The sequence below is a fragment of the Fundulus heteroclitus genome, chromosome 5 (assembly GCF_011125445.2).
Source record: "Fundulus heteroclitus isolate FHET01 chromosome 5, MU-UCD_Fhet_4.1, whole genome shotgun sequence".
NCBI classification, from domain to species: domain Eukaryota; kingdom Metazoa; phylum Chordata; class Actinopteri; order Cyprinodontiformes; family Fundulidae; genus Fundulus; species Fundulus heteroclitus.
In genome coordinates, this window is record NC_046365.1 from 34,123,585 (window position 1) to 34,151,055 (window position 27,471).

General features: G+C 42.1%; 2 protein-coding genes across 2 annotated transcripts; both read left to right on the forward strand.

Moving 5' to 3' along the window:
* The first annotated feature begins 5,931 nt into the window (after nucleotides 1-5,931).
* LOC118556034 (E3 ubiquitin-protein ligase RBBP6-like) lies at nucleotides 5,932-9,416 on the forward strand. The gene is made up of 3 exons (XM_036137456.1): nucleotides 5,932-6,995; nucleotides 8,577-8,676; nucleotides 8,804-9,416. Exons 1-3 carry the CDS (start codon nucleotides 6,830-6,832, stop codon nucleotides 9,108-9,110), a joined length of 573 nt encoding a protein of 190 aa, XP_035993349.1. The 5' UTR covers nucleotides 5,932-6,829; the 3' UTR covers nucleotides 9,111-9,416.
* Nucleotides 9,417-9,835: 419 nt separating this feature from the next.
* Nucleotides 9,836-27,194, forward strand: LOC105934049 (E3 ubiquitin-protein ligase RBBP6). Its single transcript, XM_036137455.1, has 17 exons — nucleotides 9,836-11,107; nucleotides 11,204-11,292; nucleotides 11,382-11,478; nucleotides 11,606-11,748; nucleotides 11,854-12,026; nucleotides 13,460-13,563; nucleotides 13,660-14,171; nucleotides 14,286-14,349; nucleotides 15,890-15,947; nucleotides 16,048-16,096; nucleotides 16,184-16,507; nucleotides 16,604-16,699; nucleotides 18,394-19,963; nucleotides 21,299-21,870; nucleotides 21,992-22,062; nucleotides 22,182-22,269; nucleotides 25,287-27,194. Exons 1-17 carry the CDS (start codon nucleotides 11,009-11,011, stop codon nucleotides 26,266-26,268), a joined length of 5,091 nt encoding a protein of 1,696 aa, XP_035993348.1. The 5' UTR covers nucleotides 9,836-11,008; the 3' UTR covers nucleotides 26,269-27,194.
* The last annotated feature ends 277 nt before the right edge of the window (nucleotides 27,195-27,471 follow it).

Consider the following 27,471-nt stretch of genomic DNA (forward strand, 5'->3'; position numbering starts at 1 on the left):
AAATAAATAAAATGAATAATGCACTGATTACAATCTGGCCTGGAGCTGTGCAGCATATTATTAAAATCCTGAGGACTATGTGGTCAGAAAAGTCATTATGGTTGAAGTTAATTTCTATTTGATAAATAGATTCAGTGATAAAGTTTAAGTAACGTAAGGAGGTGTTGGGTTTTAAATGGCTGGGTATCGCTGGCCAATTAAAACTGTTGAGATGTCAGGGGTCCACTCTCTGAATGTGTTGAGTATTTTTGAGACGTGCCAAGCACCGGACTCTTTGTTATGGTTCCATCTCGACGGTCGACACTGCAAGATATGCGCAGAATGTTCTTCCAAATGGTAATGCCGATACGAATGAGGCCAACAAAGCTAAATGTGACCCAACGATGAGAACGCCCACACACCTGACAGTGACATAACTGGGTCTCGTTCCTGTCCTCCTTTTTGTGTGTCCTACATGTTCAAAATCGAAACCCCTTTAGACGCATTAGAGCGCAACCTTTCTGTCTCTCAGTGTGCCCGCGTACGGGTAAGTGAGCGCTGCGTACATGTGATCTAAGTGTCTGCCATTTTTTGATTGTGTAACCGAGTCCTTGTTTACAGAAAATAAAGCTTATGAATAAACAAACTGTGGCAAAATATAGGTTTGGTTCGATGTGTACGGTTGTTGCTTTTTCTGTTGCTTCTCAGGTGTCTCTTTGTGCGCGAGAGGGAATATTCAAATATCTGCCCTCGCATTAGTCACAAGGAAACAAATGTCTAAGCCAAGAGCAAATATATGAGCAAAGGAACAAGCATTTCATCAAAAAATAATTGACCCCACGTACTGGGAAAGAAAAAATAATGATAAATCAGATCCTTGTGTGTGAGCGTGCATGAATAAGCCGCGTTACAGATCGCAGCGGGGCAGAGCAAACAGCTCCAGAGGACAAACTGTACATCTCCACAACAGCGGGCAGGCAATGAAACGAGGCCCATTACCATGGCAGCGGCAGTAGCCTTCAGAGACACGTTCAAAGTAGCTGTGCTGTATGCAGCCGCGCAATAAAAGAGCTGGAAACGCCGTCAGGTCCACCTTTTTTTATATGGCCTCACGCTGAGTTCACGTTTCATGTGTCTGCTGTCAGCAGCAGGAAGATAACACACGCTGAGCTGAAGCTTCCCTTTGGAAGTCGTTTAGAAGATTTCTCTTTTTTTTTTTGTTGTTTTTACAGAAAGTCATGACAATAATAAGCTTGGTAGCGTTTGGACTGAGTTCTCAAAGTTTTATGACGCCTCTGCAGAATAATGTTGTTGAGCAAAAACCGGACCTCTAACGATCTTTAAAGCACAGCAAGCATTGAGGTTTGGCTTGTAATGCTAAAAGTAGTAGATCCGGTCACTCCAAGGGGTCACAGCAGTTTCAGTAGCATATTCTTTTGCATTCCTAGTGTTTATACCTTAAGCACATGACCCATGAACCCAGTTTTGCCTTATTTGAGGACATTTATTTATGTGTTGCTGAGGGTTTTAAAGCTTGCTTGAGGCTTATTTTCTGCTAAACTCGAACGGTGCTTTCTCTTGAATCATACTTGAATCAGACCTTCTCTGACTCTGTGGTGGCATCAGCCATTACCTGCGGTGTAGTTTGTTGGAGCAGCATCTTATCTACAGCCAGGAGGAAGCGGTTAGATAAGCTCAACAGGAAGTGTTCGAAGATGCCCCCTGGACCCAGTGCAGGTGGTGGGAGACAGCAGGACTCCCACCACCTGCAGGGTTGCAGCGTTTAGGATGCTGCACCACTGCTTTATAGCCATCATTGCTCCCAACAAACTCCATAAGTTCTTTCCATCCCTGCTGTTTTTTTCATTCTTGTAAACATGTTTTTGTTTTTTTTTTATCTGTAAGCCCATTTTTTAAAATCACCCATCTCGGTTGCACATTTCTTTTATCTGAGTATGCTATTTTTTAATAACTGTACAGTATTTTTTCTTATGTTGTAAATACGCTTACTAAACAGTCTCTCTTTTTTAAAATGTTTTTTATCATTTTTCCCTTCGTGTGGATCCTTATGCTTCCATTTGTCTTTCACTTTGCTGCTGGTGCACTTGGGTTTCCCCACTAAAAGACAATTATGGTTATTTCCATTCTATTTTATTTTATTCTATGTTTTGCTGTTCTGTTCAATGTACTTATATTTTCCTTCCACGTAGAAAAGTGGGATTTCTTAGCTTTCTTCTCAATGTTTTCTGGATCTCTTTCAAAGATTTTCTTTGGACATTGGATTCTCACTAAGGTTATTTGCATTTAGCTAAACTTGCTGGGGTAAAGAACATGTTCAATGTTCTGGGTGTAGGAAATATTTCTAACCGGTTTTCCTACTGCCTGATAAATTTCCTGAATCTGTAGCTTACTTTTAATAGGTAAGAAGCAGCGAAACATGAGCAAGCCTTGATATTCCTTCAGCTTTTAAGAGCGGGTTTCTTGCTTGAAGCAATAACTGGTGTCCCAAAACCTTAAATGTAGTTTTCTTATACTTCTGTATTAGAATATGATAGAGACACCCTTTGTGTCACACATTGCAAATAATACATATTTTCTTTCTTTTTTTTCTTTATTTTTCCCGTGTCCTGTCTGGTGTAGCACTAAGAATTGCTGTCTTAATTTTACTTTCACAAGTGGAGCATTACTGCTTTCACCATAGTGCTCCGTTTGATTATACATGAGAAAAGCTATGTTAGATTTCATTCTGGGACTATTTCATGTTCAATGGACACAGAAACGGGAAGGAAGCAGAGGAAAAAAGAAGAGAAAAAGACGAGACAAAATGCTAAAAGGGAGGAAAGGTGAAAAAGAGAGGAGAGGAAAACGAGAGAGCAAGATAACATCCTCTGAGCCTGCTTCTACACCTGCAAAGAGAGATATAAAAAGAACAGCAAAACCAACCGATGAAATATTACAGGTACAAAAAAACGATGCCTTGATACCATCACTGGACAATACACAGTATTATCTACAGTATATGTTATGCATAAAGTGACAGCTAAAGATAATAATAGGGCTTTTCTGTATAAAAGTGAATCACCTGAATCCAAGCATCTGTAAGTGTTTGTGAGAGTGCACTTGTGTATGTAAGGTTTATCCATAAGAAAAATGCTTAATGTTTGTGAGGAGCCAAAGATCTGCCCCCCAGAGCGCCGAGGCAAATGCCGGGGAAACCAGAACCCAGATGCCTAAAGGGACAAAGGTGCCCAAGAGGGACCAGCACAAGGATAGCTGCCTCCCCCAGCCCAGGGAAGAGCAAAGAGGAGCCCCAGGAAACCCCCCAACAGCCAACATCTCAACATCTTTAACAATGCTTTCTGCAACAAAACCACACAGTTGTTGCAAAACAGCAGTACCAAAATAAACATGTAACAGATTCTGTGTGGATTTTCCCAAAAACTACATTTTATGTCAAGGTCTACTTTGAATCCCACTTTGAAATCATTTTGGCTAGACAAATGCTAAGAATGAGCTTAAAGTGAAATAAGAATAGAATGGAAACATCTTTCCCACAATGTGGAATTTCAGACTTGACAGTGGCAAAAACACGTAGACAAGATACACACAGAGTTACACACTAGATTAAGTAAAACGAATAAAAAAAGCTAATTTAAAGTTAAACTCCAAAGCAGAAGAGAATGAACTTTAAACTGGAAAAATGTTCATTGATAATACGGCACATTCCAGTAAAAATGCATACATTACTTAAAAAATGTCAATATTCAAATTAAACAGCAGAAAGACAACTGCATTTACAGAAGGGTGTGAGAAAACTAAATATGCATGATTCTACAAGCAAACACCTCAGAGAAGCTAAAGCGGGCAATTTTCTGGGGGTGACTAGGATAAGGTGGGTACCATAGACATAATATAAGAGTAGACGCGTCATTGGGCGGGTTCTGCCTATGCTGCGATGCGTCAGAGCGTCCGCCATCTTAAATGTGGCAAATCGGCAGTTACTCAGTCACTTAAACAGTATCAGAGGGACTTTAATCTCTGAATATACTTTGTATTCGTAGTATTTCTTTTTTGTAATATTACAAGTTTATTTTCGTATCCCTTTAGCTTCATTCTCCTGAATTTATTCTAAAGAATAAAATAATTAAAATAATCTAACCTGGCCCTATTACTCCAGGAGTGAAATAATTCTGCAAACTGTGATTATTCTGGAAATGTTCCCCCTTAATTCTCATAATATGATGTTTTTATCATAACATTATCACTTTTGTGTTTGTTAGTTTATTTTTACTTTAGGACTTTTTTTTCCTCATAATAATAATTTTACCTCTTTAATACTCACCCAAAAAGTCTGTTCCTAAAGGTTCACATGTGACACGGTTTAATGAAATAATGAAGACCACAATGTTTAGATTTAACAAATTTATCCTTATATTCATAACACATAAACACACACACACACACATATATATATATATATATATATATATATATATATATATATATATATATATATATATATATATATATATATATATTAATATATATATATGCGTGTGTGTGTGTGTATTTATTGCAGCACAGGAATGAGGCATCTTTTCTGATTCGCGTTCACAATAACAGAACTCGACTTTTTTCTGCCACATACAATATGGCGGTGACGTTGACGTGCGAACCTGCGCCCTATGACGCGTCTACGTATATGATGTCTATGGTGGGTACCCTTCAGAGTTAAACAATTGGTTTACAAAGAAATATAGGAGAATTTTTTGTGATAATTGGCTAATTTTAGGGGCAGATTTTCCATATGTGACTTAAGTAAAATGAAAGGCTACCAAGTTTAGAGAAAATATAATTAGGAATAAAATCCCACTTTGACACTGAGTTCAATAAAATTTCCTGATCCAATTAATTTTATATGTGTCACTTAGACTTAGACTAAGACTTAGACTTAGACAACTTTATTTGTCATTTTGTATGCACAGAGTGCGTACAGAACGAAATTTCGTTGCATACAGCTTTGTAAATTGCAGTTTTAGGTGCAGCAGAGATTTAAAAGTAAACAATAGATTTAAAATACAATATAAAAACAATTGAAATGTAAACAATGCAGGAGAAGGTCACAATATACAAACCATTGTATGTACAGAATTGGATTGTGCAAGGGCATTTGTGCAAGAATGCATTTAAGGACTGAGAGTTTGGTAGCATTTATAATGCTAGATGGAGAGGTGGGGAGGACAGGTCTAAAAAGTTTAGATTACCTCAATAAATAGGGTTTAATAGCACAGAACATTTGATGTAATGTGCTTTACTGTTTCATGTACACCTGTGGAGCATTTTATCAAGTTTTTTTTTTCTTAAAATGTAAAATTATAAAAGCTAATACTGTTAGGTAGATGTATACATGTATTGTATCACCGTGTATTATGTAACCATGTACGTACATGGATGTGGTGTGTAATTTCTTTTCGGTAAATGTCTGTGGGTATGTATGTTTATAGACAGTTGTTTTTCTTTTTATGTACTGCTGAGTTTAGATTTATGGATTGAATAGGGTAGCTAGGCAATAAACCTTGGTGTCAGCCTATTAGTGACTTGTATTGAATTATTGGTTTATAGAACAGTGTTTCATTTTGTTTCCTTACAATGTTGTAAATTTGACACATTTTTTATTTTTTTTTTTAAATCCGCAATGTTAAATCTTAATGCCGGCATACTATGGTTATAGGCATACCTTCTGCTTTGGATAATAATGTCCTTATATTAAATATATTTCTGTTTAAAGCGGATTTTTAATTTTCTGGTTTTATCAGTTATCAGTTTATTTTATTGTCAACATTTAAATTGCTTCGCTCGTGCTGTTGTTGTTTTTCAAAAACGTCTTTGTGTCTACGGGTAGAAAGCGTGTGACGTCACTCCCAGACCCACCACAACAAAATACCGCATACATCCGGTTCCGTCCGGCGCCATTTTGATGAAACAGCGAGGAGACGAGAGGAACCCCACGGACCAGCGACATGGATTTTATGGATTTAAACTGAACAGTTATCTGGATGACTGGCATTTTTTTTGTTTGGGAAATGATCGTCGAAGTGGACCGTTTTCTCCCCGACCGTGTAACTGGCGGATTTAGAAGATTGCACGGCCACCGACTGCGTTGTTAAGCGTTAGCTGTTAGCTTTTGTTAGGCCGTTGGTGTTTCACAATGTGTTGAGTAGCATGCTAGTTAGCATTTATACGGAACTAACGACTTCAGAAAGACATTTTAGGGGTCTAGGAGTGTCAAAAGAATCGCCGTGGACTCCTACGGGAGGATTTCCGGAGGTTTTTTTTTTTGGACTTTTTTCCCCTCAGGCTTGGTAGTTAAAAAAGGAACTGCACTGAAAAGACTGTTGCTCGGGAAGGCCAAGGCCCGCTGCTAGCCACCTGAGCGGCTTGCGAGGCTTTGGGCTTTCCACCAAGGACAATTCACCAAGGACTTGGCCTCGTTTATATTCGTATCATAAAATATACTGTGCTGCATGGACTCTCTTGGATCTGGTGGCATTACGATGTGTTTTCATGAACTTTAAAGGACTGGTGCGGTGCCTCTCAGTGGCGCTTTGGCCTCACGTTTTTCCTTTGGCACTTATTTGATACGGACTCTGTCGTCCTCTGCGAGCTCAGCCTTTCCACGTATTAGCCCTTTCTCTTGTCAACAGTGTTTCAGCAAACTGACAGAAGGTTTACCAATTAAAGTCTAAACATTTAGCCCTCATGTGTTCAGTGTTGACGCTGTTGTTTATATAACAGATCTGTTTCCCCCCTTAAGTTGTGCTTGATTGAGGTTCTAAGTAGGCCTGTCAAAATGTCGTGTGTTCACTATAAATTTTCTTCCAAACTGGACTACAACACAGTCACTTTCGATGGGCTACATATTACCCTTAGCGAGCTTAAGAGGCAGATTATGGCCCGGGAGCGCCTCAAGGCCACAGACTGCGACCTGCAGATCACCAATGCGCAGACGCGAGAAGGTATTTGTTAACTCATGAGTGTTGAACGTTTATTCTGTAAGATTAAATCAAGATATGCCGGGGAATGAAAGTCATATTTGCTGTTTTTAAGCATTTAGAATTAAATAAAAGGCTCAAAGCTGTCTATAGTTTTATATGCATTTTGTTTTATGTGTTTGGCCAGTTGATCTGATTATGTTCACTGCTGTCGGTAAAAGTGGCGAATTATTCATATGCATGAGTGGAGAGATCGGGTCATAGAAATGCTCAAATTGGACTTTTAGGCCCCCAGCACCCCTGCACGAAATATTTTTACATTTTTTTTATGTATTCTGTTGCAGATCTCGTTAAGGGCACCCTGTGTCACTAACAAAACCTTACCAAACTAATATCTACCTAGAGATATTATTAGTCCTAGAATATCATTTACTCCCCTACCCCTAGTTGAACATTAAAACAATTCCTTAGCAATAAGGGCATAATGTAAACATACGCTGAATCAAAAGCCACTATACTATTTGTATGAATTGATGAATATTTGATTCAGTATTTGATTAAAGTGCTTTATAAATAAAGTGGTAAATATTAGGTTTGTTTTCAAGATATCTTAAAGCCTGCCCATTTAGTGTTTTAAAGGGAATGTTTACTAATTAATTTTTTTTAGTTACATGGTCACGGTTAGGGCTGGGTATTATCTTTGAGGCGATCCGATTCTCGATATAACTTGATTTGATTTGACTCCAATGTTGATATTTATTACATTACTCAGTCATTCAATTAACAAAACCGGCCAAACATATTTATGTTCAATGTATTGAACACTGATATATTAGCAGGAAAATAAAGTGTATTTGGTTCAATGCATTTAATGTATCACAGAAACCAAAAATGTGCCCAAACGTCTGCTTTTAGGGACGAAGGCGCTTCTAAAATCCTGTCGGTCGTTCCGCTAATTTGTCTCACTTGCACCTCGTTGTGAACAGTAATGGCACATTGTAATAACGCCCCCTAGGGGTTGGGAGGTATATTGATATTGAAAGCAAGAATATCGATATTAAATCGTTTATATCGATATTAATCTTTAGCAATATTTTTTTTATTTTTTGTGCACAGCCATAGTCACGGTCCCTTTTGAATGCCGCTCTACTCCACTCTTTACTGGTTAAATGGATAAATGGACAATTCTGTTTTGCACTGGGGACTTAATCTGTGTGCTTCTTCACCTATGTGTATGACCATCTTAGATCAGCACGTCACCATTTTATCCCTTCCTTTTTCCATCTGCTAGTTTTCATAGAAGTGAGTAAACTGATTAGCCTATACAACGTTATCTAAAGTAATCAGTAATCAAAGTGGCTATAAAATGCCCCTTAGGGTGGGTATGAGTTTACGCAAGATCAGCGTTAAAACTACCGCTGGTGACTTCTGTTTTGTACCTGGAGGATGTTTGTTTATGTAACAGTGGCAGCAGCAAAGCACAGTTTTGGCAGACAGATGCACAAATTTAGATTTTTCAGTCCCAGTTCTGCACATGATACTGGTGAATGTGTTTGTCTTCATGTTCAGTGTTTGTTTTTTAACGATTGCTTCTGTGTTTTAAAGAATACACAGACGATGAAGCCCACATCCCAAAACACTCATCCGTCATCGTGCGCCGCACTCCGATCGGCGGAGTAAAGCCGGCTGGCAGGACGTTCATTGTGTGCGTATATTTGTTGTCGCTTTAGCGGTGAAGACTTTTTTTTAAGGCTTCTGATTTGTAGCACAAAACTTGATCAGTCCGTTGACTGATTTATTAATTAATTTATTTTCCTTTTGTGTTTTTGCAGAGATCGTTCTGACACAGCTGTGGTTGGATCTTCTAGACCCGTATGTAAAACAAACCCAGAACAACACTTTGTCCTCCTCCTCACATCTCTCTCTCCCACTCTATCTGGCTTTAGTCATCTCTCTCCAGAACATCCTGTCAACAGAAATCCAGTTGAATATTCTGTTCCCCTTGTGTTTCTATTTATTCTGTTGTTGAGATCGCAACCTTGTTGTTTAATGTCTTTTTTGGCGAGGGCTTGTTCAAGTCACTACAGTTCAAGTAATTTTGTTACTGAAAACAATGCTTTATTTCTACTTTGGAAATAGTAATTTAACGTAAATACCGGCTAAAGGTGATGGCGTTAAAGGAACAAATTAGCTATTTTGTTTCTGTGCATTGAAGTGACTGTTGAATTGTTGCCACTTTCTATAGTTTTCACTAAAACATTTAAACTCATGTTTTTCATAATGAAGTGGTTTTGTAGCCTGTTTTAAGGCCAATGTTCTTAAGGTATTTGTAAGAAGAAAAAAAAATGGTATTTTTGTATTGATAAACTATTGTCATTGTTGTTTTCTGTGAAAATATTTTATCTGGGTAAAGAACCCAAGCAATTAAAGTGTGCCATTGATCAATTGTTATTAATTTTGATTGCCCTTTAAAGACTAAAGGTGTGTAAGTTGAGTAGATCTCTCAGGGTTTGTTTTTTTTTGTTTGTTTTTTTATGTTAGGAAGTGTTTCGTGCTTAGCATAAATATCCTCAAATGTTTTCCCGTAACACTTATCTATGTCAGTTTTGTGTTGTACAACTTCATCATGAATATATTCTGTTTTCCATTAAGGATGGACTGCAACACACCCCTTTAAACGTTAAAAACACTCGGCTTTTACTCTGCTGAGTTTTACGTTCTATTTTTCAGACATTTAATTTTCAGCTTTTTAGGTTTCAAGACACCTAAGAGTAGTTCTAAGTTTTTATTTTATTTTTTACAAGGGGTTTAGGGACTCCGTATGAAGCTTCTTTTGTAATCTGGCCTCAAACCCGTGATGTTGTGACTCAATTTATCGAGGCGCATCCAGTGAGACGAACGCCCTGTGAATTTCTGGAGGCCTTTCACGGTTACTGCAGTGAGAAGCAGACTGGTGTAGTGTGTGCTGTAAGCTGCAGAACCTGTCAATAAAGCTGTTCAGTGGTTCGGTGTCGGAACCGCTTGCACCAGATCCCTGTGTGTTCCCTCCAAGGCATCCTGCAACGTTTTCTTTCTCTAAACGCCGTAGCTCCCGTCGACCCGCCCCATTGTCAGTAGTTTGTTCCCCGACAGCTTCTTCAAAATTGGGACAGGGCAGATTTTTTATTTTTTTGTCTGTATATTGGACCTAATTCTAACCCCTACATAGCAACATGAGTTCCCCTGACTAGTAGATAAAAGCTGTGTTTAGGGAAAGCTTGAGAGATAATTGTTTTTTTTTTACTAATTAGTCCCTTTTAAATAAGTTTAAAGTTTAGTCTCAACAGTTAGATGTTAAACTAACCTTGTAATGTACCGTATTATCCCGAATTAAAATGGTTGCATTCTGCCATCTCATTAAACACATATTCTGTAATTGTTAAAGGTTGGGACCATCCATTATCGGGGGAAACGGGATATTTTGTCTTGTTGGGCCGGTTAAGAGAGCCGTTAAAACCAGCAGCTTCTTCAATTTTCATTTTATTTATTTTTTTGTATAATTTGTGGCATTAAAGGTGCTTATACAGGAGAAATCATCGCTTTACCAATGAAACAATAGGTGTAAAACCTGTTAAACGTTTACCAAGCCCAATTATGCTGATTGCTTTCTCATGACGAGCAGCCATATTTGGTTGATTACGATGAGTTTTAAAGAAAGCATTTGTGAGAACACTTGTAAAAGTAACTTGTTTTGATCTTGGGGTCTGAACTATAATAGTTCTCATACCTCTAAAGAGAATGAAATCGCCTGCAGTAGGGACAGATGCCAAAAAAGCACAGCTAACACAGCATTTTTGCCCATATAAACCATTTTGGACAGATTCTTGAGGTCTGTTTTGAAGAAATGTCAAACGCTAATCCCCAGCGCGTGTTGCTCCGTGTCCTGGCCTGGGCCGTTGTTTTGATGCCTGTTCGGTGTGTTGAAAAGCTGCTGATGTTGTGAAGACTTGAGTGGACTGGACACGGATGTGGTGAACTGTCTGGGCTCATCCTCCAGTATGTGTCGCGGAGGCGAGTTAACATTTTTAATCTGTATACCTTTGATTCCCCCGCAGACGGACTCCTCTCCTTCTCTGACTCTCGCCCAGCTCGCCAAGGTATCTCCTTTTCAAAGATGTTTGTGCTCAGAGGAGGGAATCTGACATTTGCTTCCCCATGGTTCGGTATTCACGTGTTTTCGTTATGCGCTTCAGATCCCAAACCTGGTCGACGCAAACGCTTCAGAAGAGGACAAGATTAGAGCCATGATGTCTCAATCGAACCATGAATACGATCCAATAAAGTCAGTAAACGGATGCGTTCCTTTTCTAATCAGGCTTTTCTGTGTTTCAACTTTCTGTAGAGATTTACCAAAATGTATTTTTTTTTTAGCTATTCCAAGAAAGCAGTTGGACCCCCACCAGCTCATTATACCTGCTATCGCTGCAACAAGAGCGGTCACTACATCCGGAACTGCCCCTTGCTATTGGTAGTAAAGTTTTATTTGTAATATTCAGTAGTATCAACTCTATTAGGCGTCTTACTGCTGCTGAGACTTGAGGGGTTATGAAACTTGTAATGACAGTGGTTTATATATATATTTTTGCTTTTGTTAGGTACAGGATAAAAGTGTGGAGGGTCCCAAACAAGTAAGAATCAGTAAGGGCATACCGCAGAGCTTCATGGTGAAAGCTGACCCTGGCGCCAAGGGAGCAATGTTGACGAGCACCGGAGAGTATGCTATACCTGCCATAGACGCGTATGTAATGCATTCATAGTTTTTGCTTATTTATTTTAATCAAGGTTTTTATTGACTTAGTTTTTCGCTGTAAGCGTAGCTCATTAGAACACCGTCTGTCAACAGGGAGGCCTACGCTCAAGGAAAGAAGGAACGCCCTCCGTTCGTTCCCCACGACCAGTCGTCATCCGAGGACGATACCGACCCCATCCCAGACGAACTCCTGTGTCCCATCTGCAATGACCTGATGACCGACGCGGTCGTCATACCCTGCTGCGGAAACAGTTACTGCGATGATTGTGAGTTGTTGAATTAGCCGGCGGGGAAACTTGTGCGAGTAGCTCTAATCTTCAGCTTATGTAAAATGGAGTCTTCAGTCAGTCTTCAGTTCAGAGATCCTTCTTCCTCCCCGTATGTTCAATTCAATTTTATTTATATAGCGCCAAATCATGAAACATGTCATCTCAGGGCACTTTACAAAGTCAAGTTCAATCATATTATACAGATTGGGTCAGATTATACAGATTGGTCAAAGATTTCCTATATAAGGAAACCAGTTGATTACATCAAAGTCCCGACAAGCAGCATTCACTCCTGGGGAACCGTAGAGCCACAGGAAGAGTCATCTGCATTGTACATGGCTTTGCTGCAATCCCTCATACTGAGCAAGCATGAAGCGACAGTGGGAATAAAAACTCCCCATTAACGGGAAGGAAAACCTCCAGCAGAACCGGGCTCAGTATGAACGGTCATCTGCCTCGACCCACTGGGGGTTACAGAAGACAGAACAGAGACACAACAAGAGAAACAAAAAAGCACAGAAGCACACATTGATCCAGTAATCTGTTCTACATTAGATGGTAGTAGCGGGTGAGCCGTCTTCTCTGGATGATGTCACAGTTAACAGAACGCCAGACCAGGTGTACCTACTATGAAGATAAAAGAGAGAGAACAGAAAGTTAAAGCAGAAATGACAACACATAATGCATAATTGAAGAACAGTAGAACTCTATAGAGTGAGAAAATTAGATCCTGATATCCTCCAGTAGCCTAAGTCTATAGCAGTAAAACTATAAAGGTAGCTCAGAGTAACATGAGCATGATGTTCTGGGGGATTTTTGCTCGTCACGTGTAAAGTCAGGGTTGATGACGCCTTTATCCTGCTCCCGGTCTCATCTGTTAAATTTAATTTAACCGTGAATGTAGGATTTTTTTTATTTTTTTTTTTTGTAAAATCAAAACTGGACTTATCTGGGTTGTAGCTTGAGTTCTGACAGCGCTTCACCTGCAACATGTGTAGCTTTATTCCCAAAGAATAACTCCATATGGACCTTTATCAGTGTCTGTCCTAGATCTGTTTTTATAAAACGGTCCTGCTTTGAACGTCAAAGCTCTTAACTGCTTTCACATCAGCATCAGCTGCTTGTTGATCTGATTGAAAGTTGACCCTTGGCAGAGCTAGTCGCTTCAGACAGACTAGCAGCTGCTGCAGACAATATGGTCTTAAAATGCGTCCTTTCAGTAAACAAAATGGTCTTATTTATATTTTCATAATGTTATATAAATTTTTTTTTCTACTTTGAGTTCCCACACTGGGACGTCATGCTCTATCAGATGGTCTAATCCTTGATGATATAACGTTGTTCCATTTCCCGCCTGTATTGCTAACAGAGCTGGGTGGGTTTAAGAGACGTTAAACATTAAACTTCCACGCTGGCCTGCTTGTTTCCAGGCATCAGGACTGCTCTGCTGGACTCTGAGGAGCACACCTGCTACTCTTGCAAACAGTCGGATGTTTCACCCGATAACCTCATCGCCAACAAGTTTCTTCGACAGGTAATTTACTCAGGCGAACACGTTCTGAAGCAGGTTTTCGGGGCACATTTACCTTTTTTAAGTGTTTTTTCTTGTCTTTTTTTTTTTTTGTTGTAGGCTGTGAACAACTTCAAGAATGAGACTGGATACACCAAACATGGACGGAAGCCGGTCCACCACGCCGCTCCCCTTCCCCCTCGCCCTCAGTTGGTCCGGCCTTTGCAGTCAAGACAGCAGGATCCTCTCCTGGTCAATGCTGCTATCCCTCCACCTCCCGCCGCGATTGCACCAACTATAGTTCCTAAAGTAGAAGTCCCAACTCCTACACCTGTGACGGCTGCTGCTCCTCCTGTTGTTGTTGCTTCTGCTCCTCCTGTTTCCATCGCCACTTCTGCTCCTCCCGTCTCCACCACGGCGGCTGCCTCTCCTGTTTCTACCGCTCTGTCTGTTTCCACCGCCTCTGTCGCTCCATCCGTTCCCGAACCCTCAACAACTCCCGCGACTCCAAGTCCTCCTCCTCCTCCTGCTGCTGCTGTTGAACACAAGGAGGCTTCACCAGTTCCTGCACCCGCTGGTGACTGCCATTCACCTGTGGTCTCAAATAGCCAGGGAGAGCCACCCTCACCAGGGTAAGCTTAGTCTACGGGGTTTGGTTTGTTTTTAGGCTCATGTGTCCTCCAGAAGCAGGATCTGTCTTCAGTAGTTTAAATGCATCCTTTTTTTTATTTTATTTTTTTATTTAGGGAGAGCGATCCAGAACCTCCTGTGACACGAGCTGCTTCTGGGACCCCTGAAAGACCGTCACAGGTGTGTTTATCTGAAATTACAGTAGGGATGTGCATCTTCTGTGCCACTGATCTGTTCACACTTTGGTTGTATTACATGCAGTAACACAGCTTCATGTTGTAAATAAAGACTTGGAAGGTAGTGATGCATTCATCACAGATTTATTACTGATGTCTGACCTGCATCATTCTCGCTGTGATTTGCTGATGCGATTTTATTTAAAAAAAAGATAAGTAGGGCTGGACAATATGGCCAAAACTTCTATCACGGTATATTTCTTAATTGCAGTTGTTATACAATATAATTACGATATCGATATAAACTAAATAAAAGCCTCAGAAGCACAGCCAAGAATGCTCACAAACGGCTCCTGTACAAACTTATCACAATTAGTTTCCCATGTTTGTAAAACTCCTCCAATATAATATATTGTAGAAATATGGGATTTAAAAAAAAAAATAAAACCCAGAATATCACCTTTTTTAAATAGTTATATCGCGATATATATTGATGTTGAACTATTGTCCACCCTTAACCACAAATGACATGCCGAAAACATAAAATTTAATATTTATTGATATTGATGTAACAGTTAGACGTAATTAAACAGCATTTTCTTCATTAATCTTTTGCATTGACAAGCAAATAAACCATTCATCACTTTGGCTAGAGGTTCTTAAATATTGCGTATTAAAACAGCCATGGAAGATGATTTTAGCTCAGTCTCCCATGACCTTCTGCACGGTCTTTGTCAGTGTGTTCAAATAGCCGAAAGAGGTTCATATTTCCAATTTTGGATTTTGCTACACAGAAATGTCATATTCCACGGTATTCTTCATTAGACGCCTCACAATCTGAAAGTGAATAACACCGAGTAGCTTTGCTGTAATACCTTCAGTCTTCCTGCTAGTTGCTGGGTTTGGCTTTTTCGGACATTTTTCTGACCGCTCCTCTTTAGCTACCTGGGCGGTGCTTACCGCCGAGGACGCAACAAAAACCGCAAAGATCGCTCTGATCATCAGGCTTCACGTAACGCTTGTGTTTTGTCGCGATTCGTCTCGTTTCCTTCGTCAGGAAAAGTTAATTAGAATTCACTCACAAACGTCTCTTAAAGGTTTGGCTTGTGACCAGATTTTCACCAACAACGGCGTTTCATTTGAACAAGAACAGAACAACCGGCCAATGAGAAGAAAGTCTCGCACTGAAATATCATGAGATGACGGCACTCTGACATTTCACTGGAAGACTAAGGCGCCCGTAGAAAGTGATGCGCGGAGCGAGGAAATTTTAATAAATTTTAGCAAAACGATCGGAGAAAATAGGAAAGAAACGCCCGAGATTTGAAAATGAGTGTAGCGGCGCCGAGCTGTGGGTATAGCGGCCCTGCGTCCTTATTCCATCCTTTGGGGAGAACCCTGCACCTGATATTGATAAAATATTCACCTATACTGTCCTAGCCCTACTTCAAATGTATAGATTTAAAACAAATTTAAACAAATACACGGCTGAAAACGATCTATGGCTTGTGAAATGTAACAGATTGTTCATGTCTTTGCCACAGCGCTACAGTTTACCCGTGCTTGGCCACCTGCCGCCTGCAAGACCAAATCATCCATCAGGTCAGGAGTTTTTTTTTAATTAAAATGAGAATTTTTTTATTTTATTTTTTGCATATATCTAACGATGTGATGAAACTGAACCGAATCTCTGCTCTGTTAGGTCACCAAACACGATCCAACCCACCTCACCGAGGAGGAAACAGACACTGGTAAGACCTGCACACACGTTCGGTCCGGTCTCTTTAATCCGTATAGGAAGCGTAAGTCATTCTTTGGTTTTGTTTTTTTTCCTTCAGGTACAGAAACAGAGGAGAGCATCCTTCCTCTCATGTGCGGACGGCTCAACCTCCTGCACCCGCCCCTCAAATCTACCCAGCCGCCCTGTACCCACCGGTACCGCAGCCCTACATTCCTCAGTACAGCTCAGGGCCGGGCCTCATCCCGCCTCCCACTATTAGTTTCCAGCCTCAACCTCTCTACGCGCCTGGACCCCCTGGGCTTAACCCCCCATGGGTCCCCCAGGGTGCCCAGCCCCCCCTCATGCCACTACCGCCCTCCATGTCGCAGCCTCCTCTCTCAAAAGAAGACTTCTACAGACAAAGACACCATCGTCAGGACAAGTAGGTTTTTATTCCCCGGTTAGCTGGTTGGTGATTTCTGCAGACTGACCATGAAATGAAATGGTGACTATGTTTGTGTCGTCTTGTCAACGACAGAGTCACGTCCAAACTGGATGAGTTCACGAAAGATTTCCACGAGGAACTCATGAAATACAGAAATGCATCGAAGAGACGAAGGCGATCGTATTCCAGGTGAATTCTGTCATTTGTTTGTTTGTTTTTTATAAGTTTAAATACCTGCTAAAAAGCTGCTGACTCATTGTTATTGGTTGGAATAAGGGACTGTTATTTACTGTGGTGCCTAAAAGTATTAAGACCTACTTTGTTTCATTTTACAAACACCAGTACCAGTACAGAGTGCTTCATAGTTATGAAGTGGAGAAAATGTATGCTTGGTTTTACATGATTTATTAATTAAAACGTGAAAATGGGTGAAGGCTCCATTTGTACTTCTTCCCCAATGCCGTTTTTTGCTGTAGTTAAAGCTGGAAATCCTTTTCTCTATCAGCTTTTTTTTTTTTTTTTTGTCCACAGATTTTCCGTCAAATTTAGATTTTACTTTGACAGGGCCATTTAAAACCATGAATATGCTTTCATCTAAACATTTTATCGTAGCCCTGGCTGTGTGTTTATGGCAGTTCGGATTTAAGGTGATCCTTCAAACGGGTATTGTCCTTTATTTACTGATAAGTTACGTAATTTCTCCTGTTCCTTGTTGTTAATTTTACTGGACAACCTAACAAACTCATCCTCTACTCACAGCTGCACCCCTGTTATTTTACATAATGGTATTGCCCTCATGTGATTGGCTGTTTGGTCGCCATGTTGACCAATCTCGGGCAAGAGTGGGAAGGTGGGGGCAGAGTAGCGAGAGAAGCGCTAATCTTCAGGATCTTGAAACTCCGGCAGCTCGCTGCGCTGTTTTCTTTTCTGTTAAATTTAGTGAGTCCCTATACCTTTTAAAACTTTACGTGTCCTTCTGCGCTGCTTTTTGCTTTCTGTCTCCATTGTGGATTTCCACACTTGGCATCCATACGCTAGCATGCTAGGCTATGATTAGCGTTAGCCGCCTGGCCGTAAACGGTGCGCTGAATAAACAAACAACGTAACGAAGCTTCGAGGCGGATACATTTGTGTTAATGAATTTTATGAATCAAGGTCCTCGAATGATTTAGTGAATCGTGACAGCCCTACAACACACTAGCCCCCCCCCCCCCGCCGCTGCCAGTGTCCACCGTTGTGCTGAAACAAAAGTCCTAGTGGGGACTCTGGGGGCTGCCTTTAAGTCATAATCTATGGCTCCTTCTGATTAGTGCTCTCACTGTCTGGGCTGTTGGGTTTTGGTGGACAGCCATGTAAATGTAGATTTGCAGTTGTGCCAGATTGTTTCCATGTTGAGATGATGGATTGAACCGTGCTCCGTAAAATGTCCAGGGCTTGATATATTGTTTTATAATCTAATCTATAATCTGCTTTATCCATGAGCAGTCTGTTGTGGTCTTTACGACACTGTTTGTGTACTTCTGTTCCCCGACATACCTATGAGGTCTACACAGAAACTCTGTTATTAAAGTGGAAATAAGTTGGACACTATCTGGAGTTTATTTCGGGGTGAAATTGCAAAGGGCATTGGATCCAGATGTATGCCGCACTTCTTATTTCCTTCCACTTCACCTTCTGTGCTGCTTTGTGTTGATCTTTCACAATAAATCCAAACAGAATACATTAACATTTGTAGGTATGTGACAAAATATGAAACGAAAGGGTCTGAATACTTCTGCTAGTCACTGAATAGCTTGAAGTTGTATTTGGTGTTTTTTTTATTTTTTTATTTCACATTTTCTAATACAGGTTTTCTGTCTCTTTCAATCTCGTGCTTTTTGTAGGTCCAGGTCATACAGCCGCTCTCCGTTCAGCCGCTCACCCTTCAGCCGCTCCCCGTATTCTCGCTCTAGATCCAGATCTAGATCCAGATCCCGATCTTACTCGTTCTCTCCCAGTCGATCCCGTTCTCGATCCCACGGCCGGTCCTATCCCCGCTCCCCGTATTCCAGACGTAACGGACGTAGCTACGGACGATCGAGATCGAGGTCCCGCTCTCGTTCGAGGTCCTACGTCTATCGGCGTTCCGGCTCGCCTCGATCTCCTCCTCCCTACCGGGGAGGAGGCTGGGACGGAGCAGAAGGTCCCAGACCCTACCGGTCTCGGACGCGGTCGCGCTCCCCTGGCGGCTACCGGAACCGCAGCCCCGGTGGAAAGAAGCCCCCTCCTCGGGAGCTACAAGCATATGAGCTAAAGGGACATAGTCCTGCCAGTCATGATCGCTGGGAGAGAGAAAGGTACCGACAGTGGGAGAAGGAGTACGCAGACTGGTACAACAAGTACTACAAAGACTTCAACAACCAGCATCCCTCCGTGCATCACCGAGGACACGGCAGCAGAGACCGAGAACGGGAGAAAATACCGCCGCCGTCCAGAGATTATTCCCCCCAGGGAAGAGGAAGACGAGGGAAAGAGGAGAGAGGTGACCCGCCCCATAATCCTCCGTTGTCGTCTTCGTCGGGAGCAAAGTCCAGCACCAAGGTCCTGAAGTCAAAGAAGATCAAAAAGAAGAGGTCTGGGGAGGAGCCAGAGCAGTCTCTGCACAGAGGGGATGCCACTCCGGTCAGAGACGAGCCGATGGATGAAATATCGTCCAACTCTAAAACGTCGCCCATCTCCTCAAGGCCTCTGCCTTTAGGGGGCGCTGCCACGCCTAAAGCTACATCTTCCAAAGGCACAGCTGCACCGGCTAAACCCGCCACCAAGTCAACGTCAAAGACCCAGGCCGAGCAAGCGAAGGAAAAGCTTCCGAAGGTGAAAGCTAAAGCTAAAACGCAGGTTAAGGCAAAAAGTGAGAAGGTGAAGAAAAAGCCCGGAGAAGGCGTGACGAACACCAAGAAGGACTCGACCACCCTGTCCGCTGTCAAGCTGGTGAAGACTATGAAGACCAAGTCGGACGACGCCTCGAACTCGGCCACGCCCAAAAAGGAGAAGCCAAAAAGCTCTGCGGTGAGACCGGCCGCCAAGACGCCTCCCACTTCCTCCCCAAGTCAGCCTCCGCCTCACCACTCTCTGCACGAGAGCCCCCGCTCCAGCTACGACTCGCAAAGCAGGCGAGATCTTCCCAAGAGCTCCAGCCTCCTCCCTCTGCACAGAGCCCCCCTCCTCCCCGCGCCTCCGTCCCCCATAGACGGCCGGAGGAGGATGGGGGAGGACTGCCGCTCTCTCCTCGGACCCCCGGACAAGCTGAGGAGAATCGACGGAGGGGGCGGCATGTCCCACCTCCATCCGACCCCGTTTCACCGACTCCCGCTCTCCTCCTCCTCCTCCGACCGGCCCGCCATACTCCCCCTGATGGGGACCCGGGAGCTGGGCCGGATGGATTCAGACCGAGGACATGCGGCCGATGTTCCGGTGAGTTTTTAAACGGTTTAGGGAAGCTTTGATCTGCTTGAGCTGCTGCGTGGCAACCTTTAGCTTGAAGGAACACGGGTCCTGGGGATGAGACGTTCACTGGCCTCGGGTGGGTTGGAAAGGGGACGCAGGACAGTAGTTCTTGGCAGCTGGAGAGCCTTAAAGATGTTTTAAAAGAATATTTTGAATGAAACAAGAGCTTTAAAATGTGATAAGAAGAAAAACAGGCTAACTTTGTGTTTCTGCTCTCGCTAACAACTTTAACTTGGGTATGGTGCGTTCACTTAACCAGACTCCGCCAGATGGATTTGCTCCGCATATCCATCTGGAAACCTTCCGTTGAAGTAATTTTGGGAAGGGGCGAAAATACTGGTTAGCTGATTGGCCTATGTTGGTGATAGACGGGCCAAATGAACCAATCAGATTAACGAAGCATATGACGTACTGACAGCGACGACGAAAACAAAACCAAAAGCTCTTGCCGAAAACCAGTTGGGAGAAGAGCAAAAACATCTTTTCCTCTGAGAAAAGCCTCCAGAGCAGTGTTTTGCTCTTCTTTCAGTGAAGAAATACTCTGTAATTCGGATAAAACTTGCTCGATAGCCACGCTAACGCTAGTTTCATCGGCTGAAGCCGCCATGTTCTTTAGCAGTGTTGGGCAAGCTACTTGTCCAGTGTAGTGAGCTAAGCTATCAGTTACTCAACAATAAATTAAGCTTCACTACACAAAAGCTACCACCTATAGAAATATAGCAAGCTAAGTTACACAAATGTGTTAAAAGTAGCTTAACTACATCAGAAGCTACTTAACGTTGTACCAACCTAATGTCAGATCAATTCAAAATGAGTCTGATACACTGGTTAAAACATTTATTAAAGATCAGCCAATGACCTAACACAGTGTAGTCATTGCATTATGAGCAGCATAATAAAATACAAACTGAAGTAATTACTGCTAGAAATAAAACAAAAAGGTTATTGGCCTAGTACGTGCGGTGGCGTTAATAACGTTTGGTGGCGTTTTTTGCATATTATATTATCAGGAGGTTGTCTTTTATGTGCTCAGCCACTAGATTTAAAGGTGTTTTACCCAATAAGAACACTGCAGCACCAGACACAACCAGGAGGTCCCTGATTGTTGAAGTAGCCAGACCAATTTAACGACTTTCCAGTCGTTAAATTGCCAATTCGCTCCCTTTAAGCCAAAATGGATCCGATTCTAGTCAGCAGTCCAGTTCTCAGCAGAAGCTTTAACCTTGTTTTAAGGGGGAAAAAAATGCAATTTCAATTCTTAATTCATGCCAACCGGAGTATTTTCTCTGCTTTTGTCAACAGAAGCCAATGAGGAGGATCAAGCTGAACAGAGATCTGGGAAGAAGAGGCAGCAGTGAGACGGCACCTTCAGACAGAACCCAGTCCAGCTCTGAGAAATCTTCCTCCAGCTCGGATCGATCGGCCGCAGCTCACGGCTCTGAGGGAGACAGACACAAGAGCGCGTCCGAGGGAGGAGGAAGGAAGGAGCCACCGACGTCCGCAGATAGAGGCGTTTCCCGGGAGCGGCCGAGCAGCGCTGGAGACAGGCACCGTGGGTCTGACAGAGAGAGAGACAGAACCTCTGCTTCAGACAGAGACAGGGATTCAGGCCTGAACCGGGAGCGGGACAAGGACAAGCCATCTGGGTCAGGCCAACAAAAAGTGTCCGAGGACAGAGATGAGGAGGGAGAAAAGGTGAAGGCAGAGCGAAAAAACCCCAGCAGTGCAACTGCAGGAGGCCGGTCCGTCTCCGTGGATAAAATGACGATCGGAGAGAAATCTGCCATTTGTAGGAAAGTGGCAGATCCGGAGAAACCGAGCGCGTCCTCTAAGGAGAGAGCCGACGGCTCGGAGAGAGCCGCTAAAGCTGACAGGTTATTATACGTCTCACTCTGCTGCCTGTCAGGCGCTGGTCTGTCCTGGTGGAAAACACAAAGCGTTGGCTCCTCCTGTGAACACAGTTGTTGCATGTAATTATCGTCTCTTCTCTCCCAGGAGTCGGTCCAAGGACAGAGCGGAGAGGAGCAGCCACTCAGGAGAAAAATCAGCCGCGGCTCAAAGAGACGGTAATTAACAGATCTACAGAGCCGTGCTGCAGGAGATGATTGTTGTTGTTTTTTTTTGTCTTCGCTTTGAATAAAGTGTTCATACAAGTTTTAATGCTTTCGTTCCTGCTCCCTGACAGCGGTCAAAGATGGCCAGGAGGCGGCAGCGAAAAGCAGACCCAGGATCAGTCGGAAGGCCCTGCCGAGCTACGTGGCTACCTCCACGAGGTCAGTCTGTTTGGCATTAAATCCGTAACATTTTTTTTAGGGCTGAACGATTTTGGAAAATAATGTAATTGCGATTTTTTTTTTTTCTTAATATTGCGATTTAATGCGATTTTTTTTATTATTTTTTTCCCCAGTTTAATTTATCATGTCTTTTTAAACATATGCAAACCACAAATCATTTTGTTTCCTCGCTGTGCAGATTAGTTGCTAAAAGACCCACAGCATCTAAACTCTGAGCAGAAATGATCGCGTTCTGCCTACGATATATTTCAACCAAAATTGCAATTTTGACTTTTCTCTGCGTTAACCACAAGCAACAAAAATGGCCTCTAAATAAAGATGTTTGTAAACAATGACTATTTAAAACAAGAACTTTTAATGTTTCTATTAATCAGAATATTCTTCAAGAGAACAGCTTTTAGTTGATTTGGACATCAATCCTTGTTGAACATAAAGTGCAACCAACAAGCAAGTCTATGTATTAAACTGATTGACCTGTTCTTAATGCTATGTATGATTATATAAACTCTAAAACAAGTAATAAAATTAGATTATCTCACTGCTGCAACTGTCTTCCCTTCCATGTGGAGGCAAACCCACTTTAAACATTTTACTGACACCTAATGGACGCGTCTAATTCCCTGATTGTTACATAGCCAAAAATTGCAGACTCTGCAATTTAGAAATTGCATTTTTTTAAATCGCGATTATATGTAAAATGCGATTAATTGTTCAGCCCTAAATTTTTTGTGTTTCATTTTCTCACGTTTCCACTAGGCCAGGGGTCAGCAACCTTTACAACCCACAGAGCCATTTTTACCCTCGCTCCAGCTAAACAAATTTTGTTTAGAGCCAGAAAACCTACACCTCTCTTTAAAACAAGAGCTTGTCTTTATAGTGTACTATAGGAAATTTGTTTACATTATTTTTAATTAAAGATCAACAGTTTTTATTGTTAAACCAAAAGTATTTTTATGTTTAGGTTCAATGCGTTTTCTTCAATTCGACATTTGATTTTTATAGCAAATGGCATCAAAATGATGAAAAAGCGACCTATTAACAAAAAGATGCTTCATTTAGCTATAGTAAAATATTCTACACACCATTAGTTTCTTTCTGGAAATGTTATGCATGTATTGCAGAACTAAATACATCCTAAGGCTAGCAAGTTTAAATTACCTTTTACATTTAGGAACATAAACCTAAAATGCGAGGGGGGAAAAAAAAGTTGGTTAAAGTTTTTAAGAGCCGCAGGTTACAGACCGCCGCACTAGAGCTACACAGTATAACATAAATTTTCTGCTATCACAACATCATTAGGTTCAGCTTTCATTCAGGTTTAGTCAATTAAGAGGCTGAACTAACTTGTTTCAATTCAATAAAATCTTTCTTTGTTAATATTAATATTAATTTTTGTTAATATTAACATCCAAGACGGCCCTGTAGGTCCCCTAGTGACACATGCTGAATGTTTGTGCCCACAGTACGCAGGTGAAAGCTCGGGAATACCCTCAGATTTAAAAAGAGTTCAGGGCAGTAATTTTTTATGTCCAGGCGGGGGGTTCAGTCCTATAGAAGATCTGTGGGTAAATTTGAGTAAGACAGCATCTAGAGAACCATTTGTCTGGAAAGGAAAAGATGAACTCTGGGTTCACAGTGAAGCTTTCTGATAATAGAATATGGAGCAGCTTCTCATGTTTCAATAGAAATCTGCTGAAAGCCTCTGTGAATGAAAGGTGGAGTCAGAATATGCAGAGAAAACGGTCATTGCCATGATGATGGAGAGAAACGATTTAAAGCAAACATGGTGGGAAAGTTGCTGAAAGATCATAAAATTGACATTTCGGCACCACTGCCATGAAACGAAGGGAGAAAAAAACTTTAGTAAAGCAAGAATCTGCCATCATCAGTCCGGCTTTGGACCAGAACGCGATTTCTTACCTGGAGGGAAGCAACATCGTTAGCAGCTGTTAAGTTCACACGGAAACATCCCAGAAACCTAAAAGTAACTTTAGCTAACGACGTATGATGTAAAAAAAAAAAAAAAACGGACTAATTATACATTTAATCATACAAATAACTTAAACATGTGAATAAGAAGAACATTCCACTCTGTTATCTTGTTTGCCGTACAACCACAAATAACAGCAGCTTTGTTATATTTTGTTTGCTTGCAAAAAAATTACAATTAAGTATGTTACTTTAATATGTAAGGGTACAAGCATTTAGTGAAAGTTCATAAACCTTAAATTTAGGCTTAAAAACTAAAAATGTTGGCTGCTTATGTCAGTAGAAGAGGGTCATTTTATTAGTCGGGTCATTTAAGCGTTGGGCTGGGCGATAAGTCGATTTAATCGATTCATTTGAATTTACAATTCTTTAAGATTTCATTTTTGGAAAATCTGGATTTTATTTTGCCAATACACTCATTGGGTTTCCATGAATGTTTAGGCAAATATATTGTCAAAATATTGTTAAGTGGAAACTTTTTTTTACCATAATACGAGGTACTTCATTTACTTATTTACTTTTTTTTTTTTTTTTAACTTAGTTTGAAGTTCACAAGTGCAGTGAAGCTTGTTCTTAGCTCAATGTGTAATACCACTAGCAGCAAATGTTTTGTTATATTTTCATTGTTTATAATGGCACGGCTGCCATCTTGTTTTTACAAGCATGTTTTTACAGCTTGTTTTTAGTTGCACTTTGAATTCAGGTCAACTCCCTGACGAAATGCTTGACATAAAAAGCAAGATTTTAAAATAATTTCTTTAATTTCTTTTTATGAAATAAAAAGGAGGGAAAAAATCGATTAATCGGATTTGGTATGATAAAATCGGAGATTTATTATTTAATCCATATCGCCCAGCCCTATTTAAGCGGTGGGAGAAGTTTTTCATGTCTTATGTCTTAGACGATGTATGAAATATTTAGTCGCTAATATTTAGTATATTTTTATACTATATTTAGTCGCATTTCATAGCCAGTAATCTTTTGCTGTTTCCTGAAACGTTTTCCAGCAGGTCGGCTCCAGAGAAAAAGCCGGACTCCAACAAAGAGCCGAAGAAGAGCTCCTCCTCCTCCTCCTCTAAGCCTGCCGAGCAGCCTGCACCGAGCCCCCCGAGGAGCCAGGACCGCAGCCCGAGTGTCAGCCCGCCTCCCAGCCCGGCTCAGGAGGTGCCGCTCATTCAGCCTCCTCCACGCTCCAAGTGGGAGAGAGACGATGACGAAGAAGGCCTGGATGAGGAGCCCACCCCGCCCGCCAGGGACCCCTCGACGTCGCTGCAGAGAAACCGAAGAACCGAGGCCCAGTTCAGCACGCCTAAACCCGTACGAAGCGAAGCCCGGGAGGCCCCCAAGGAGAAGGGAGCGGTCAGGGAGGAGAAGAAGGGGAAGACGCAGAAGGAGGCGGGCAAGGGTGGCAGGACCACACCAAAAGACGCAGACAAACCGCACAGACCCAAGTCTGTCAGGGAGGAGAGCAGAGGAACAAAGGAGGAGAGGAGACCGTCCGTCAAAGAGGAGAGAAGAGGAGGAGGGGGGACGGGGAAGGAGGAGAGAGCGGCCGGAGGACGAGAGGAGAGCCGCAACCCAGAGCCCCGGAGGCAGCGGCTGTGCTCCGACCTGACCCGCGAGACCGACGAGGCGGCCTTCGTGCCGGACTACAGCGAGGGCGAGGGCTCGGAGCCGGAGAGGGGCCGGAGCGGCAGCCCCGCGCCGTCGCTCAGCCAGCCCTCCCAGAGCCCCTCGCTGAGCAACCAGAGCGGCTCGGCCACCGCCGCCGCCGCCGACAAGAAGAAGAAGAAACACAAGAAGCAGAAGAAGCACAAGCACAAGCACAAGAAGCGCGGCAGCCAGGACAAAGACAACAAGGAGCCCAAGCAACACAAGAGCAAACACAAGAAGAAGAAACGCAAAAAGAGCAAAGACACGGCGACTGCGGAGGAAGAGGAGGAGGAGGAAGAGGAGAAGGAGAAACCAGAGGAAGAGGCGCCGTGCTAACACCCTGGCCAAAAAATGATGACAGCCTGTGAAGTTGTAGTTGAACGGGTGGGGACGGTGGTTCAGGAGGAGCTTCTTTGTGTTATTCGGACATTTGCTGCTGGACACATCTGGGTCTCTGGACACATCTGGATCTCTGGACACATCTGGGTCTCTGGACACATCTGGGTCTCTGGACACATCTGGATCTCCGGATCTCCTGCCGGGCCTGGCTGGTCCGGACAGACGCCGCGGAGCTCAGCGCCTGACCAGGAAGGACCGGCTGATCACGGCCGTCTGTAACCGATAGGAACACTACACACTGTACTCAGGGATGTGATTGCTTCCTGCAGAGGAGGAATTGCTGCTCTTTCCTCCGCTGGTTAATTTGTACATAAAGATTTGCTTTAAAATCATTTCTCCCTCGGTTCTCTTCGCTCACGTCCGTTTGCTTTTCCATGGTTAGAACGTTGAACAACTGTCGTTTTTATTCGCATCTGTTGACCCGTTTCTTTGTAGGGAACTCTGCGAGGAGCTTTGCATGTTTTAGCGTTTATTATTTAAAAACAAAAAAAAATTATTCTCAACTCTGAGTATCTTATTAGATTATGCTAGTGCTACTTATTTTTTGTTGTATTAGACTAAATCTACATGAAACATTTTTGATGGCTGATTTTTCGCAAAGTTAAATGAAAAAAAATAAAAGGTACAAGGAAAAATAAAGTTTATTTAGCTAAAACTTACAAAATTTCTGGTTTTGTTTCTTGTGAAAAGCAGAGGATCGCAGACACTGAATTGTGTAAATCAAGGATGTTTATTTAATGACGCGTCAGTCGTGCTTCTAAGGTACAGTCGCTGCATCAGAATGTGTTTGTGGGTGAAGCTGGTGTGAAAATGATAACGTTTCTTTTTTTTTAAATAAAAAATGGTTTTTGAACCCAACAAAATTGCATTTTGTGCTTTTTTTTTTTTTTTTTTTTTCTGCATTTAAAAGAAGGATGGCTACACATGCAATCAGCAGATGAAGGTGCAGGGCTGAAAAGCTGCCAGTGTGGATGGAAAGCCGGCGCTCTTGATTGTAGTTTCAGTCCCTTTTGGATCTTATTCAGTCGAACATCTGAACAGCAATCAGCAACGCCCCAAAATATGGACACCCCACAGATACGTTGCAGGTGCGAAGATACAAATCCAGGCTAAAGTATAAACATTTACAAAAGGTCTTTA